At 43.6% G+C, this 16957-nt stretch overlaps 3 protein-coding genes across 3 annotated transcripts in view; 2 read left to right on the top strand and 1 right to left on the bottom strand.

Annotated features, from left to right (window-relative positions):
• GRK5 (G protein-coupled receptor kinase 5) overlaps nt 1-342 on the bottom strand; it is a 175432-nt gene extending 175090 nt beyond the window's left edge. Inside the window, exon 1 of the mRNA XM_080597411.1 lies at nt 208-342. The gene's annotated coding sequence lies outside the window, so the exon portion shown is untranslated. The remainder of the gene's footprint in view (nt 1-207) is intronic.
• Nucleotides 56-5214, top strand: PRDX3 (peroxiredoxin 3). Its single transcript, XM_080597425.1, has 7 exons — nt 56-144; nt 229-295; nt 418-559; nt 1278-1413; nt 3154-3257; nt 4388-4553; nt 5028-5214. The coding sequence occupies exons 1-7, from the start codon at nt 109-111 to the stop codon at nt 5079-5081; spliced, it is 705 nt and encodes a 234-aa protein (XP_080453551.1). The 5' UTR covers nt 56-108; the 3' UTR covers nt 5082-5214.
• A 1475-nt stretch (nt 5215-6689) lies between these two features.
• On the top strand, nt 6690-16562 carry SFXN4 (sideroflexin 4). The gene is made up of 14 exons (XM_080597423.1): nt 6690-6911; nt 6986-7051; nt 7744-7818; nt 8747-8773; nt 8897-8951; nt 9733-9758; nt 11193-11243; nt 11328-11393; nt 11507-11575; nt 12712-12802; nt 13245-13360; nt 14370-14455; nt 15383-15497; nt 16152-16562. The coding sequence occupies exons 1-14, from the start codon at nt 6705-6707 to the stop codon at nt 16227-16229; spliced, it is 1128 nt and encodes a 375-aa protein (XP_080453549.1). The 5' UTR covers nt 6690-6704; the 3' UTR covers nt 16230-16562.
• Nucleotides 16563-16957: the final 395 nt, after the last annotated feature.

Genomic DNA, 16957 nt, shown 5'->3' with positions numbered 1-16957 from the left:
AGCCAGCATGGGGACACCTCCTCCCGCCGCGGGGCTGGCACCGCCCGTGTCCCTCCTCCCCCGGTCCCTCCTCCCCCGGCCCCTTCCCCGCCCGCCGCCGCGCACAAGATGGCCGCCGCGCTGGGGAGGCTCCTGCGGAGCGCGGTGAGTGCGCGGCCGCCCGGCTCCCCCCCCCCCTGCCCGCGCTGCCTCCCCGCCGCCTCTCACCCCCCGTGTGTCCCCTCACAGGTGCCCGCCGCCGGGAGGAGGCTGCCGGGCCGGCCCCAGCTCCTCGCCCGCCGCCAGCTCAGCCTGGGTAAGCGCAGGGCGCCCCGCGGGACCCCCGGGCTGCCCCCCGGGCACGGTGGCCCGGCTGTGCCCGGCTCGGCTCGGCCCGGCCCGGCTGCGAGCAGCCTCCGTGGTTTTCTGTCCCCTCAGGCGCCTCCCGGCTGGCTCCGGCGGTTACGCAGCACGCCCCGTTTTTTAAAGGCACGGCTGTCGTCCACGGGGAGTTCAAGGAGCTGAGCCTGGATGACTTCAAGGGGAAATACCTCGTTCTCTTCTTCTACCCGCTGGATTTGTGAGTGCCGGGGGGTAAAATAAGCCTCTGGGTGCTCCCCTGGCGCTTGTGACTGAAGGAGCGTTGCTGAAGGTCACCAGAAGTGCTGCGGCTCTTTGCTGTCTGCAGTGTTTGTTTCTACCGTACCCGGGCTGGTTTTGCAAAGCAAATCTGTCTGGTTTTCATATGATTGATAAGGCTTGGGGGCAAACGGCCATCCATCATGTGCTAAAACAACAGACCTGGTGGTTGGAGAGCATCTTTGAGCTGCGGGGTGTGCTTCAGGGGGTAAACGGGGCCTTGGTGGTGTCAAATCCCAGGGGTGAGAGCATTGCCTTGTGGCACGGGGTCACGGTGTGCCCTCCAGCTCCTGAGTGAGAGGTGGGTGGACGAGGCTGACCCCGTCCTGAAGAGGTGAATCCTCCTGGACAGAGCATCCCGGCCGTTCTGCCGAACTGTGGTGCATGTGGGCACGTGGGGAGGGTTTAACCTGCAGTGCTTTCTCATCCAAGCGTAAATATCTCTGCCTAGAACTGGTAGTTGAAAACTGGTGCACCAGCTAGGTGTCCCCTGCAGTGGCTTGAGTCTCAGTGAAGCTAAGCAGAAAACACGGTCAGTTACCAAGCTAAATAAAACGTGCTGCTGCATTAGTGCCTGGAAACAGATGTGCAAGTGCCTTGTATTAAAAGCTGTCAAAATGCTGCTGAATCATTATAGCTCTTTTTCTGTTCCCATCCAGCACTTTTGTATGCCCTACAGAAATTGTGGCTTTCAGTAATAAAGCAAATGAATTTCGTGATGTGAACTGTGAAGTGGTGGCAGTTTCTGTGGACTCTCATTTTTGTCATCTGGCCTGGATAAATACGCCACGAAAGGTATGAATTGGGCAGCTGTTTGCGGCTTTCTTTGTTGGATTGTTTTCTTTTCATAAGAGCAGTAAACAATTATGCAAACATTGACTTCAATAAATAGACTGCCTATGGTGATATGTTAAGTAACTTCTGCGTTTGATGTAACTCAGTTCTGACCTCTACCTTTGTTTTGTCGATCTCTTCCTTAATAATGTGTAGGGTTTTTTTTCATCTTTGTTTTGTTCTCTTGGTAGTTCTGTGGGTTACTTCGTATCTTATACATTTATCTTAAAAGACAAACGTTAAGTGTATATGTCACTGTCCTTAGCTGCTTGTTACAGCTGATGGTTTGTGTGTGATGTCACAGAAAATGAATAGCAGCTGGCTTAGTTGTTAACCAATACGTGACAGTGGTAACTTTAGAATGGAAGCAGAAGAACAAGCAGCTTAATGGAGCATTTGTAAGATTTAACTCATTTGCTGAAATGGTTCCACTTCTGAAGTACAAATGGAGGTCTTTAGCTTTCTTCAGAGAAAGGAAGTGATAAAGAAGATGGGCTTTTACTGGAAGGGAGCCCCTTTCACTTGTGTGAAAATGCGTACTTTTGCCATCACAAACCGTCTCGCTAGCTTGGTTAGTTGCAGACAATCAGATCTGACACAGGAGGGTGCTGAAACTCCCGTGTGATCAGTTACTGCCTATGTGGTCATGGGGACAGCAGTCCACAGGGGTGCTCAGCATGGTTGGACTGGGCTGCCTCCAGATGCATGGCTTTTCCTTGGTTATGTAGGAGGGAGGAGTTTCCTCAATTTAGTATGGTTTAGATGAACCAGTCAAGAGTATTTAATCTTCTGCATGCTTTGCTGAAGCTCTAAAATGTGATTATGGACTGCCTTCGTTGCTTTATGTGGAAGTTGTTAAGGGTATGCACACAGAGCAAAGCGTTCTGCAGGGTGGAAAGAATTCCATAATGGTGCAGATGGGAAACTGACACCCACAGGACTTAAGGCCTTGGTTTCTCCAGCGTCTGCCTTTAAAGCTCTGCGTGTGAGAGCTCCGTTGCAGGCAAGCATTTGCAAGATCAGGGTCTAAGTGACTGAGATTGCACAATGATTCACTGGTGATGCCAGGAATAGAAAAGCTAACAAATGCCAGTCCTGTTTCAAGGATAGAAAGCTTATCTCTCGTGCAGTTCCAGTGTGTTGCAAAACTCAAAGCTCTCTTGGTTGACTCTCCAAATAGTATTTAAATTGGTTTTGGGGAGAAAGTACCTGCACTGCATACAGAGAGCAGCTTAACTCTGACACGCAGAGCATGGCTGATTGAAGCTTTGTGTTTTGTCTGCTTATAGTATGCAGGTTTCTTTTTCTTCCCCACCATGTTTATCTTGTTTGATTTCTAATACTTAGATATGAGATAGAATTTTTTGTATTCAAAGCTTCAGCATGGGATACAAGCAAAATCTGTCTGGAAATTTCACTGTTTTCACAAGTACCTTTTACCACCAAAATACGCAGTTCTAAAATGCTAAGCAGGTTTTCGTGTTCTGAAAAAAACAAGCGAGTGCTTTTTAAAGAAAAACAACATCAACAAAAAAGCAAAAACCATTCCTCGCACAGTTCCTGTCATGGAGAAAATGGTGTCTGTTGTTAGCATACCTTCAGGAACACTGAATCCAGCCTCAAGAAAGAGAGCCCTAAAAAGCATTTGCTAACAAAATGGAATCTTACTAATCTTACTCTTTTTTTTTTTTTTTTTTGTAGAGTGGCGGTTTGGGCAAAATGAATATTCCAGTTCTGTCAGACCTCACAAAACAAATCTCCCGTGATTATGGTGTGTTGCTAGAGGGACCTGGCATAGCACTAAGGTAACGCATGAGTGCCGCTAACTCTGTTAAGACACTACCCAGTTTAAAACAAAGTGACCTACACTGTCTCTTCCTCCAAGGGGAACTGTACAGGGATCAAAATGAATGCTGTATGCACTTACTCCTGTGGACCTTATGCTGGATCCCCCCCCTTTTTTTTCCCCTCTCATCTGAAGGGAGAAGAGACTACCTTATGTGTGAGAAGCTCCTAAAGCTAGAGGCCACTACAGTCAATTCTGTAGTTACCCAGAATTGAAAAATTGTTTTTTTTTACACCATGGAAATGCTAAAAGCAAATAGTGGTCCCTTATATGTATGGGACTGAGTAGGTGTCTGCTAGCGACCTCTGATTCCTGATCTCTCTGGATTAAAAGGTTTATGCTGGCTGTCGTTCCCAAAGCAAGCTTGTACTCTTAGCATTCAGAGAACTCTAGTTATGTATACTTGACAGAGAAAGGCTTTTCTATGCCACGGAGGGGTGTGGGGGGGAAGTATTTAATTTGGTTTCCTTCCAAGGAAAGAGTGGCAAAAGTCTACAGAAGGCTGCTTAAAATTCTGATGCAGTGCTGATTAACACTAAAGAACAAATTATAGGTTGCCTTAATCTGTGCTGTTTTTTTTTTTTTCTTCCACCTAAACACAGCAGCTTCTTTGCTAGGAAGGAACTTCAGACATTTGTTTGTTAACAAATTAAATTAATTAGTAGGGTGAGATTGGGACTTTGGTTTCTACAATGGCTTATATATAACAGAAATTAACTTAGTAGCTTAATGCATAAGCAACTCTTCTTTCAGAACCTTTGGCTTTTCATATCAAAAAGACGTGGAAGGGATGGCAGCTATCACCTTTGAAATACAGATGGAATTAGAAGTTCTGCTTTGTTGTATATCTCGCTGTCTTGATTTAATAGTCTTTGTGCGCGCTCCATAATTTCAGAATACCGTAGCAGTTCACTGGCTCTTAGCTTTTGATCACTGCACTAACAAACAGTATATCAAATGGGGTATTGCTGCTCCTCACTCTAGTGTGTGCAGCTAAGAATAACGACCTTGCTGAAATGGTTCATCAGTTTCTTGCGTGTTTGGTCTTGGAAAATGATGTGCATTCCCCAAATTCTTGCTCAATTACAGAGGTCTCTTCATCATCGATCCAAATGGGGTCATCAAGCATCTAAGTATCAACGATCTCCCCGTCGGCCGTAGTGTGGAAGAGACCCTTCGCTTGGTGAAAGCATTCCAGTATGTGGAGACACATGGAGAGGTTTGCCCAGCAAACTGGACTCCAGATTCCCCTACAGTAAGCGTCTGCTAAATATCACTGTTCTAAATATAGACACCGGCATGGTTTTGCATGTCCGAAGGGCTGAGAACCACTCTAATGTGAGGTGCTTGACTGAATCTGATGCTGTTTTCTAAACCTTTTATTGGTTGGACCAATTCAGTCTATTTGCATGATACTAAATATGTGATTTCTGTGAAGAAAGACTCTGACTTTCTTCTAGAAGGCACAGTTTGTATTTAAAACTCTTGACTTGTAGTTCCTACAGGTTGCCTTTGGATTTTTTGCTTACTTAGTGCTCTGCTTGGTATTTATCAGGAAAAATGTGTTATGTACTTAACTTACAAGTAGGAACGTTCAACCAAGTGCAGAAGCAGAAATAACCCCAGTGTTTTAATAAGCTATGCATGCCTTCTCTTGGATAAAATGTCAAGTCCATAATTTTTGTATCTCGGTTATAGCATATAATAACTATTTTTTTTTTCTTGACAGATCAAGCCCAACCCAGAAGGTTCTAAGGAGTATTTTGAAAAAGTTCATAAATAAACAGTCAAATATGCAGACAAAACTCAATGTCTTCAGCATAGGGTAATGAAGAGAGCAGCTGTGATTGTAGAAAAAATAAGTTCTCATTTTCTCATGTTAAGAAAGAAAAAATAAACGCTGAAATATTTACAGACTCCCTTGTCTTGTTTTAAAAAGAAGGGTAAAAACTAAGGATTTTTTTCCCCCTTTGCAATTTGAAGTTTTACAAATTTCTGTAACCAGCAGTGTTCCTGATTGTGACAAGTAGAAGAAATACAGTTGCATTCCGCAGTGTGCACTGATGGTTGTGGTGATTTCCACCCCCAATCCCCCTCTCTTTCTCCTCTTTCATTAACTAGCTTTGGACCAGAAAGCTCCCCAGTTACCTTTTCTTGTGAAAAAATGTATTTCTGTACCAGAAGCTTGAAAACACTTGTGGACAATGCAGAAAACAGAGTTTTGATGCAGGGGTTATTTTTAATGGCATTTTTCAGGGGAAGAGAGAAATGTAACATGCAAAAATTAAAGTTTGTTTGTACAAATGCACTGTAACTTGAAATGAATGTAAGTATGTGCCATTTCAATCCTGCCTACGGTTGAAGATACAGTGCAGCTACACAGGAGCGTTAACAAGCATCAAGAACTGTAATGTGGATTGGGAGATGTTTAGAAACTTAAGCCCTAATACTGCACTTACTGGAGTTTAGTGACAGTCTTGCTTCGTTTAAAGCCATGTTTAATTGCTTGAACCTGCCTCCAGGAAAACTTAAAGGTCAATTATTGTACTGCTTGAAAACAATGTATCATATCTCCAGCTGTGGCATCATCAATAAATCTTAAGATTGACTGGCAGCAGATGCGTTGCATTCCTTTCCTTCCACTTTCCCCTCAAAGATTCTCATTTCCCTGTTCTGTAGAAGTTGGGTAAGCTGCAATACATTGGAAACTTCTGTACCTTTGTTCACAACAAGCAGCTGCCGGCTGCTGCTGCCTCTGTGTGAGCAGGGGGGAGCAGGCCACAGCCAGTCCTGGGTGTTGTGAGCAAAGTGACAGAGCTGCTGGCAGGCTGGGTAAACTGAAACAACGCTGAATGGGTTTGTATTTTTCACCTTCTCCTGTGTGGAGTCAGGGGAAAGGTCAGCATAAGGGAACCATGATGGCAAAGGTGGCTATTTACTGAATTAGCTTTCTAATAGACGTCGATGTTGCAATATACGCGATGGGATGAAAAATCTTGCCTTGCCTGGTGCTGCAGAAGGAAAGGCAGCATTTTAGGTTTCAGTACTCGCGGATACCTTTCAGTACCAGCATTTTAGTTCCGTTTGGTATCAATCCACCCGTGGCTGTGCAGCTTTCAACAAAGCTGACCTGGGCCTGCTGCATGTGAAGCCAAACCTCTGCATGGCAGAGGTAACGCTGAGCAATGTGTCAGTGCTTGTGATGCCAACTGCTTGTGCACCTGAAACCCCGGGGGGGCTGGGACACACCATCTAAAAGTTATATATATGTTTTTTACCCTATGTATCTCTCTTGTCCGTCACCTTTCTTCATTTCCCCCTCCCGCAGCGCACTCAGGGGAGCCTCAAGCCGCCTGCGTGCTCCCCAGCTCCCCCAGAAGGAGCACCCCTGACAGAAAACAACCCGATGGCGCCCTGCCCGTGCTGCCTGCCCCCCTACCCGCGACCCCACACCTCCCACGAACCCACACCCCACGGCCGGCCCCGGCCCCGGCCCCCGGTGGCGGTGCGGGCCCCACCCGGAGCGTGCCGCAGCCGGACCGGCCCCGGCGGCGCTTTCCGGTGCGGCGGCGCCATGGACACCAACCTGCGGCTGTGGAGGGCGCAGGGCCCGGTGAGGCGCGGGGGGGGAAGGCGGGGAGGGGGGGGGAGTTGCGTGGCCGTGTCCCTGAACCCTGTCTTCTTCAGTCTTTTTTCCAGAGGTTTCTGCTCTGGGCTGACGTCCTAGACCCGCTGCTGCTCTTCGCGTCCCCGGTGAGTGCCCGGCTCGGCTGCGCGGGTGAGGGGGGAAACCTCCCGTCTGTGTGACTTTGTCGCGTGTAGAGGTGAAACCCGGGCGTTTCTGGACACCGACGTTTCAGCGATCACGTTTAGAGTCTGTCCGCAGCGTCCACGCTTGAATTAACCCAATTAAGAGCCAGGGAGCCTCCAAAGAGACGAGCACAGAAGGGCAGAGCTGCGGGTGCTGGTGTTAAATTGGCCCTGGGGGGACACCTGAATTGGCCCTGGGGGGACACCTGAATTGGTCCTGGGGGGACCCTTAAATTCCTCCCGCTGCTGCAGGAGCTGTGATCTGGGGCTGCAGCAGCTTTGGAGAAGGCAGGTCTGCTGTATCCCCATCCCCATCCCCATGGTGCTTCGTCGTATCGGATGATTCCTTTGGAGTAAGCCATTCAAATCTTTGAATTTGCCAGCAGGCACGGGCAACTTTAAATACACTCCTGATTTCAGTGAGGTTTTTCATATGCTTGAATGTATATCAAAGTTTCTGTGACTGTAAATTGGTTTTGTGTGTCGGTGCGTTCTTGCTTTCATTGCTCTGGTGAGCGATGGGTGCATTAGCTTGATGTTACAGGTGTGTCATTAGTGTCTAATCACTGATACATCGCACTTTGGACCATTGACATCTGAATTATTTTTTCTGTGTGTTTTTTCCTCAAATACAGGATGAAATAAGAAGAACCAGGGTACTAATTGAAAGCAGTGAAAAGACTCTAAGTGTGCCCATACAGAATGATCAGGTATTTTGGAGCATGGTTTATACAAAATAGGTTTTTTTTCATGGCTGAAATAGTTGATAGTAGTATACGGTCTAGCAGACAATACTGAGATTCAGTTACGAGGGGTAACCCAAGCAAAACTCTTTACTACAGAGATTTTTCTAGCTATGAATCTGATAGGAATTTCTGTGGATGACTACTGTCAAACTTCAGTATTAAGATCCTGAGGAATGCTAGGTTGAGTATCGTATTGCTAAGATGAAAAGACACTCGGATCACTCCAGGAATCGTCGCTCTAAGCCTGCGTGTCCTCATCTGGGGTGATACAGGTAGGAAATATGCAAAATGCTTACTGAACTTGTTCTAAATATTTGATGTTGCATCATCATATAGAGTGCAGGTTGATTTGGTTTCACATCTCATAAAATGAACAGCAGCAGTACTTGGGTGGGAAACCTCCTTGCAGAGTTGCTAGAAGGTAGCGCTGAACCCTTGCTTCCTTAAGAGGAGTCTTTCTTTTGATTCGGTGTGGGCTCAGCTGTACCCATGTGGCATTTGGTACCTTGTGTGTCAAGGTCTGAAAGGAGAAGTAAAATCTTCTGTGATTCCATAAAAGCCGAAGTGTTAACAAGAAGTGTGTAGGCTTTTTGCCATATTTAAGAATTGTTGTTTTCTGTTTTAAAATGCCTGCTAGCTTAACTTTTTAAAATTTACTTTCTGCTCCGCCATAGTGCGTGCTTGGTGCTATTAGCATATGGGATGTGAGTAAATATATTCAACAAAGTATGTGGGGAGAAATTTTAGGGAAAAAATAACAAAAGGGATGTGACCACATATGTCACTCTGTATAAAAGTAAATTATTAGGAAAATGATAGAATAAATTAGAAACAAGATTTTATTCAGGCTCTTTTGAAAATTGATTGCTAACCTATTTTTCACTTTTTTTAGACAAAACGAGCCTTCCTGCTAAGCCTGGTAAGTTTCCAAGTTTCCAAAAGATTTAGAAATCTGCTTTTTTTTCTTTCTTTTTTTTTTTTCCCTTATTTAAGTATGGCACAGGTAGTCTAACCTTTTTTTTTTTTTTTTTTTTCTTTTAAGTCTAGTGTACATCCTGATACAGGCAAGATAATTCCTGTTTTCTTTAGACCTCCAGGTAAGTTCCCTTAAGACAACCACTGACTGAAGCATCAAAGGGGAGTAACATACAGTAAATAGCCTCTGTGATATGACAGTGATACTCTTCTACATATGGAAAACAAGTAGACAGTTACTCCTGTTAGTTGCACTCCCTTGTTTGTTGAAGATTTATTTATTCCTGCAGTCCTCTTGAAGAGAAATTTTTTCCCACACTTTACCTGCTCAGATAGTTCAAAGTAGTTTGAGCAGTCTCTGTGTTTTTGGCACTATAGAATTAGTTCACAACTTGTTCCACATGTAAAACAGTCTACAATATGCTAAGTTTTTGCTTGATGCTAGCGGTTACTCTGAATTTACTTGCTGTAGTGGCAGATAGTCTGCTTGTGGTGATGTTTAGGGAACTGAGGCAGCACAATCAATACCAAATATAATCAATTAATCAAATATAAGCATACATAGGCCATTTACTCATATTCTTGTATAACCACTCACAGACGTGGCAGCCTTTGCTGCCAATAACTCTTAGAGTAGTCATACGGTTTCCATGTAGCTATTTTGAGTGTAGTTCTTGAGAGGTCCTTTTGGCTATAAGCTGAGACCAGATATTTTGGCTTCGTGAATGAGGAATGAGAGACAAAGGTTGGAATAGAAATCTGGGAAAAATGTTTTTTTGTGGACTAGTGTTTTATTTACAGCTGAAACTAGGAGGGGGGAAGTTAGGGAAACTTTCTGCTCAAAACCTTCAATCTAGACTCACAGCAGTTATTGTTACTGAAATAGTTTTTCTTTCTCTTCAGCTTTCCTGCCACTAAGTCTTCCATTGGTGAGTAACCAGGAGAAATACCAGTGTACCACGTGGCTTACATTTTTCCAAAGCCAGAGGCCGGAGGAAGAGAATGGACAATTCTAGGCTCCTCAGTTGTATTTTCAGCACAAGGTTTCTAAAATATGTCTGTTTTATGGGAAGTGCTGAGCAACCTTCTGGAAATCAAGCCTTTAAGGAATCTTCAAACCTCTTAGTTGCCTTCCTTCAGCAGTATTCAGACAGATGGTTTATGCATGAAGGTCAGCTTTCTGAATAAGGAGTATTTTGCTAAGCATTGAGAACAAGGCCTGGTTTTGGTCTGCTTAGTCTAGAAAACTGTGTCGGAAGTTAGGAGGAGTCAGAGCATTGTGTTCTGTGTTTCAGACCCAGAATATGGTTTGCTGTTTTGTTGTTTTTGGTTTTTTAACAAAAGTTTTTGCAAGTTAAAAATGGTAGTCAAGAAGTTAGGAAAGATATAAAAATGAACTCATTATAGTGGTCAAAAACTGCACCATTTTGTTTGATAGAATTTGTAGCTGTAACTAAATGCATGATTACACGTTTAAATGTGTTCACCTTTGGTTTTGGCATAGGAGATACATACTGAGATCTGTAATTCCATATCAAGGTACAACACGAACCTCCATGGCACTGCTGGCAAGCATAATGAAAGTTTTGATGGCTGTTAAATTCCTTAAGAACAATAATAGAATTAACACGAGTACTTAGTCTTGATATTTACAGCTTAATACTGCTTCATAGATGTGTTCAGATTCAGCACTGGCATTAATAACAGAGGTAGTTCATCTACTAGTATTAAAAGAATGACCGGCCCTCCTCTGAGGCTTTGAACAGTCTCCCCTGTTTCTTATTTGATAGCTGCCATATCTTGATTGACATTGGCCTTTGAGAGTGCTTCATACCTGGAGCTCGGTAGGTCAGGCCTCAAGAATGGCTGTCATTTATAGCTGAAGTTCTTGTTCACTGTCTGAGTTGGACAAGAAATTGGGAAGTAACTACTGAAATCTTAGATCTAAGCTCAGTTAGATCAAGTGTTTATACTAGTGAAAACTATCAGACCCTTACTTGTTCACTTCTTTAATTCCATGTCTACTCTCTGAGTTATTTTATTCTATTTAAGCTTCACGGGCACAAATTTATTTTTTATTTTGGGTAAGAAAGCATTTTGTTCGAATAAACTTCTGCAGTGCTTTAATCACTGTGCTTCTATATTGGATAGATGAAGTGAATCTGTCACATCTGTGTCAAGAAAGCTTGTTAGCCTAGAATCAAGGCAAATGGCTTCTGGTGCTGAGTGGAGCCCTTACTGGAGCCTACCTGACGCTGCTGCAGATAGTAACACAGTGGTTCTCTTCGTGTTCTAGTTAACCACTGCTCACCAAAACTTCCTAGATTCATCAAATTAATGTTATTGTGGGGTTTTCCTCTTAGGTTATCGCTTCATCGCTTCAGGTGCAGGCAAAACAAGTTTTCTTTTGTCAGGTAATTGTTCTTTCTTTCTACTTTTACAAATCTTCTCGTCTCAACCCCAAATTCGTTTTAGCTTATAATCTCTTCTTTCTGCAGTTCGCATTTCACACCTACACCACAGCATTCACCGTGCTGAATGGAAATGGTACCATAAAGGATGAGGTATGTGTTGATTTTTATTTTCGGCATCGTCTTAATTGTACAAGACCACTTTGAACATGACTTACAAGTGTTTTACAAATGTCCTTATGTAGTAATGTTTCTTCTGTCCTTAGGATAATTCACTTCAACAAAAGCAACTCTTCTTCAGCGTGGGAGCCGTTTCCTACGCAGCGCTTATAGGTGTATGTATTTGCTCACTGGTTGCTTTCCTGATAAGTTCTTCTGAGGAGGGGTAGGCCCCGAGAGAATCACACTGCCACGTATCCTTCAGGATTGTGCTCTAATGCTCAACTCTGATGTCTTCCCATAGAACTATTGAGAACAAGAGTTTTCTCAATCAGAGAATCACAGAATGGTTTGGGTTGGAAGGAACCTCAAAGCCCACCCAGTTCCAACCCCTGCCATGGGCAGGGACACCTCCCACCAGCCCAGGCTGCCCAAAGCCCCATCCAGCCTGGCCTTGTGCACCTCCAGGGATGGGGCAGCCTGTGCCAGCACCTCACTGCCTCCATAGTAAGGAATTTCTTCTGAATATCCATCAGCCAATACCGTGCTTGGCTTCCTTTGTTGCTTCCTCTTATGTCCTTTTCTGTATTTTTCTGCAAGCTTAGAAAACGGGTGGTGAGAGGAAACAAACAGAGTTAACAAACACAGAGTAACTCACTGGGTTGCTGTCGTTGCTACTCGATGTAGTGCTGTGGAAGATACCTGTCCTGCTCTGAACAGCTGGTGAAATCTGCCAGAATCTGTGCTGGATACAGATCGCTCAGGTTGCAGAAGCAGCATAGTAATGACAGTACTGCACTGGATGCAGGTTAATTGGCCTTTCAGTTTCACTAGGCAGCTGAGGAGCTAGGTCAGTGCTGTACTGGTAGAGGAATTAAACTTCCCTCAAGCATATTATGGGAATATGGTACTGACCTGAAACTGCAGAGGTAGGAGTGTGTACACAAGTGTGCCAAGTGCCCTGGTTGGGGGTAGGGACGTCACAAGGCAGTTGGACGGATGTCCGAGGAATATTAGTCAGAGGTAATTGTTCTCCTTTTTCTGCCTCTGTATCCATACTGCTACTGCCCTCTACGTAATAACATTTAATACTTTTTTTTCCATAATATTTTGTGCACTTATATAAAAGAATGATTACAAAAACCTTTAGTAATTAGAGAGCATGTCTGTTTTGTTGAAATGTTAATTTGTTTACTTTTATAGATGGTATCTAAGTACTAAGTTGCAGATTTATCTTCCTAGTCTCTTGCACGTATTGAAATGTTGCACATTTGTTTTAATATAAGGTGCTTGTTTCCTCCCAATCTCTTAGGCTCTGCCTTTTATCTTCATGAATCGATACACATTGAAGAGCCCATTAACACAACTAGTTGTCAAGAAACTTCTACCTGTTCCTCTTTTTGGTGAGTAAAAAGAAACCGTACATTGTGCAGCTGATGTAAGGGCCAAGACCAATGCAGCCTTCACCCCAAACCTGTTTCCTTCAGTGTCTTTCCTGTGCTGGATTTTGCACAGACCAGTACAAAACCTAGTCACAACACAACCCCCTCCCTTTTCTCTTAAGAACAAAGTACTCATGGCTTCTGCTGGCTGGCAGTGATTGAAAGCTCCAAGTGTCCATAATGATAAAGCACCTGTGGGGAGTGGTGCCTTAAAATCATTAAGCTTCTGAAACAAGAATTAAGATTCCAGGTAGATTTTTATGGAGCAGTCTCTACTTTAGGCTGCTAGGTTATTAGTTTGTGAACTGTTGAACTGGAAATGTAAAATGCGCATAATTATGAACGTTGTTATCAAGGTAGTCTCATTGGATCTTTAAAAGCAAAATCCTCTTTAACTCTGCAGGCTTGACGAGTGCCTTTACTGTGGCAGCGGTGAGAAGCCCAGAATTTGAGAATGGAATTGAAGTGATGGACAGGAATGGCAAGGTTTTAGGAGTGTCAAAAAAGGCTGGTGCGAAGGTAGGCAAGGCGGGGGCAGCCTCTCTCGACGTGCCTTTCATTCCCTGCTTAGAGCTAAACATTATGCTCAGAGCAGGTGCAGTTTGCCATACTGAACTGAGGAATCCCACATCAGGTGCTGAATCTTTGGTTGGGCTTGGACTAGTCTCTGGAACCGGCTTGGCACCTGTCTTGTGTCTCCAAGGGCTGGCACCTTCCCCAAGCCAATACACCAAGTGCTGCAGATAAACCACAGGAACACTAGTACAGACTTTTCTGCTTTCCTTTGTCACCCCAGAAGGAGGCGAGGCTCCTAGAGTTTCTTCTTCCGATGGTACATGTCAGAGAAAAGCCCTGTATTGTAAATAGCACATGCATCTTCCCTAGCAGGAATATCATTACCCTCCCAAAGGGCAATGTCCTGGTCTACAGTGTGCTGGTGCATTTTATCCTTGACCAGCAGCTGACCAGGCTGCTCTGCATTTGCTCCCTGCCCTGCTCATCAACATCGACTGGAGAGCAACACCCACAGGAACTACAGCAAGGAGTCACACTTTATGTGCTGTCGGTGACCCTGCCTTTCTGTGTTGCTGTCTGGAGGGGAGGAAACAGCTAGATGAGCATAAAGATCTGTGAACAGCTGGACAGAGAACTTTAAATTTTACACAGGCTGCCCAGAAGGTGTGATGCCCAGAAGGTATGTCCAGTTGGAAAGAGTTCAGCACAACTTAAAAAAAAAAAAAAGCAAGTCTCAGCAAAATGATTATTGTGGAAGGAACACTTGGTCTGGCACTGTTAGTACCACCTCCCTTTTTAAGGAATTTCTTAGTCACATATGGAGTATTTGCCACGTGTAGGAGTTTAGTTTCCACTTAAGAAAGAAATCCTCCAGTGAATGATCTTAGCCTTCACTTCCCTGTTGCTTGAAACTCCAGACTATTAGGCAAAAAAAGTGCTCACAGAAATGGGGAGTATTTGAAGCTGTATGGAGCACTGCTTTAATGACTTTTTTTCTTGTCCCTCCCTGGAGGCCGTTAAAGAAACAGCGTTGTCAAGAGGAGTCTCGTTTGGGACAGCATTCTTCCTGCCAGCTGTCCTTATGCACTTTGTGGAAAGGTAAGAGGGACTGGAAAGCGGGTGCCTGCTCAGTGGCTATTCTGATATTTGGTCTGGCTGTTACTGCTTGCCATTTTTTCCTTGGTTTTGCGATTATTAATTGCCTTGGAGAGATAATTATCTGCAAGGTTTTTGTTCAGGTAGTGTGATTCGTTTAGATAACGCAGTGAACCTGGTTATGTCAGCATCTGTTTTGATGGTTTGCAGGAGGTTGTCTGTAGCTGTGAGCATTTCTTCTGATTTCTTCAATTAAAACTGGCCCCCAACTTCCACATAGCCTTCCATATACTACAAAAACATTTTCTTGGTTTTGCAACATTTAAAAACTCGATATCGTAAGAAGAATTCATTGTATGCTGTATCAGAGAATTTTTAGCCTGCCCTGAGCTTTTGCTGGGAATTGTCTATGTTATATAAATTATGGAGGTAACCTGGCATTGCCTAAATCAATTTCCTATTACATTTGTTGACTTAAGGGTCTGCTGTTATCAGTAGACATAAATGAAGACATAAGATGAATATTTTAAAATGTATTGAGTAGTAAATTTTCGCACAATGCAAAGTAGGATTGCCAAGGGGAACTAAATCTGAAAGGGAGGAGGGTAATACATGAAAAATCTTAGTCCAGGGACTGGGAGACTTCAAAACACTAATGTACCTTCTCTTCTTTTGCTGTTTTGAACTTGCTGGTTATTTTCTTAATCTTGTATTCTCATTTTGGACCTGCAAAATGCTTCAGTTAAATTCGAAGTAAAGGAAAAGAACACGAAGTTAGGAGTAAGAACATAGGAAATAGGAAACATCTTCAGGATTCGTAAACCTAGGCTATTACTTTTTTACAGTTCTAACTGCTCATGAATGCTCTTTGTCTCGCTGTCAGATTATTTTTCAAACCCAAACTGACATACTTTTCAATGTCTTGGACAGAGCAAACTTTGTCAAAACTCCACGTGCTTTGGTTTCGATGAGAATGCTTCTCATTACGTCAGTACTCGCAGGGATGCTACCAGCGTCACTTAGTATGTTCCCACAGTGTGGTGAGGTAAGTCCTTTGAAAGAAATTGGTTTAGGATTGTTGTTATATTAAATAGTCATTCTGTACGTGTGGCCAGTTGTCTTAAGGGGGGCAGCTAACAAAAAGCAATAGGATTGAAATGGTCAGTGCATCTAAACTGGGGCAGTGGGGAGGCTGCTGAATATTCGCAGAAAATCACAGATGGGGCTCGTAAAATTTCCGGTGGCTTCTCTTATTAGCCTAAAAATTCAGGCATCTTCATTTCTTGTGGCAACAAGGGTAAACTCGACATAAATGAGGAGACTGTTGAGAAATTACGTACGGCAGATTGGTCTGTCTTTTCTCCCCTTTTGAGCTTCCCAATTGCTCAGCTCTCAATAGAAGTTCTCCTGGGTGAGTCACCCAAATACAGTGAACAGAGACAACACCACTAATGCTCTGTTTAGATCTTGGGAGTACCTCTTAACTTTAAATACAACACATTTCTTCCCTTATGTTTGAAAATGTTAGAGAAGACCAAAAAAAATCCCATGAACTCCAAACCAAAAAAACTCTAATCCCTTATACACTTGTTGCTGAATAAATAATTTCAACTTGTGGAAAGTGCAGTGCAGTAATGAGGATTTAACTGGTGGTTACCAGGATATGGTGGTGTTGAGTGTGTTTTTCTGTATATTTCAGATAAAGCGAGCAGACCTTGAACCAGAAATTGTGTCATCTACAGAAGAAACGGTGTTATTCTACAACAGAGGAATTTAGAGATCGGCTTTAATACATAAATACGGGCTCTGAGTAGAGTGAATTCTGAGTGTCTCATCAAATTCAGTTGGCACACATGCCTGATTAAATCATGACTTCATGGTGGCATACATGCCAGATTTGGTGTACAGTGCTGTGGTCTATAAACAGGCAGACTTTGCAAAAAGATTTTGCAAGCCCCAGCCCTCAGGTAGGTATACACATGCAATGTAATGCCATAAATGATATTTGTGCCAGAAAGCGTTGTAGAACAGGGTTCCTCACAAACTGTGTTTTGTACACTTCCTCATGTGACTGATTTCTTAATTAAAAGACTAACTCCTGAATACAAAATTTTATTTTCTCGCTGCTTTTGTTGCCACTTTTGACGTGCTGCTTTCCAGGAAAACAGCTGGTAAAGGCATTAACATCAGTAGTTCTTTGGGGAAAGTCAGGCTGGTCCTTCACAGAAAACTTGTTTTTCTGTTTTACTGTATTTAGTAAGGCACCCTGATAGCAATATAACACTGGTGATACGTAGTTGTGTAAGAAACATTCAGCAGAGGGGCAAACCAGCTTCGCTGCTGGGCTGTGAGCTAACTGTTAACACTGGGAGTGGAATTCAAGGGCAGCAACAGATAAACTCATGGAAATTTCAGCTTAATGCTCTGCGGTTGTCTATAAAGCAAATAAAGCGTTAGAAAATTTTAGGAAGGAATGGGAAAACAAAATGGAAGCCATTCTGCCTT

The sequence above is a fragment of the Anser brachyrhynchus genome, assembly GCF_964034855.1.
Source record: "Anser brachyrhynchus genome assembly, chromosome: 6".
In the NCBI taxonomy this organism is placed as follows: Eukaryota; Metazoa; Chordata; class Aves; order Anseriformes; family Anatidae; genus Anser; species Anser brachyrhynchus.
The sequence above is the reverse complement of the archived record's forward strand: the minus strand, read 5'-3'. Positions and strand labels throughout refer to the sequence as shown.

Excerpts from the sequence above, each read along its gene's own strand:
- PRDX3 (XM_080597425.1), top strand. The coding sequence starts at position 109 with ATGGCCGCCGCGCTGGGGAGGCTCCTGCGGAGCGCG. Across the intron at positions 296-417 it reads CCGCCGCCAGCTCAGCCTGG|GCGCCTCCCGGCTGGCTCCG; the intron begins GTAAGCGCAGGG and ends CTGTCCCCTCAG. Across the intron at positions 4,554-5,027 it reads GGACTCCAGATTCCCCTACA|ATCAAGCCCAACCCAGAAGG; the intron begins GTAAGCGTCTGC and ends TTTTCTTGACAG.
- SFXN4 (XM_080597423.1), top strand. The coding sequence starts at position 6,705 with ATGGCGCCCTGCCCGTGCTGCCTGCCCCCCTACCCGCGACCCCACACC. Across the intron at positions 6,912-6,985 it reads TGTGGAGGGCGCAGGGCCCG|TCTTTTTTCCAGAGGTTTCT; the intron begins GTGAGGCGCGGG and ends TGTCTTCTTCAG. Across the intron at positions 11,244-11,327 it reads AACAAGTTTTCTTTTGTCAG|TTCGCATTTCACACCTACAC; the intron begins GTAATTGTTCTT and ends TTCTTTCTGCAG.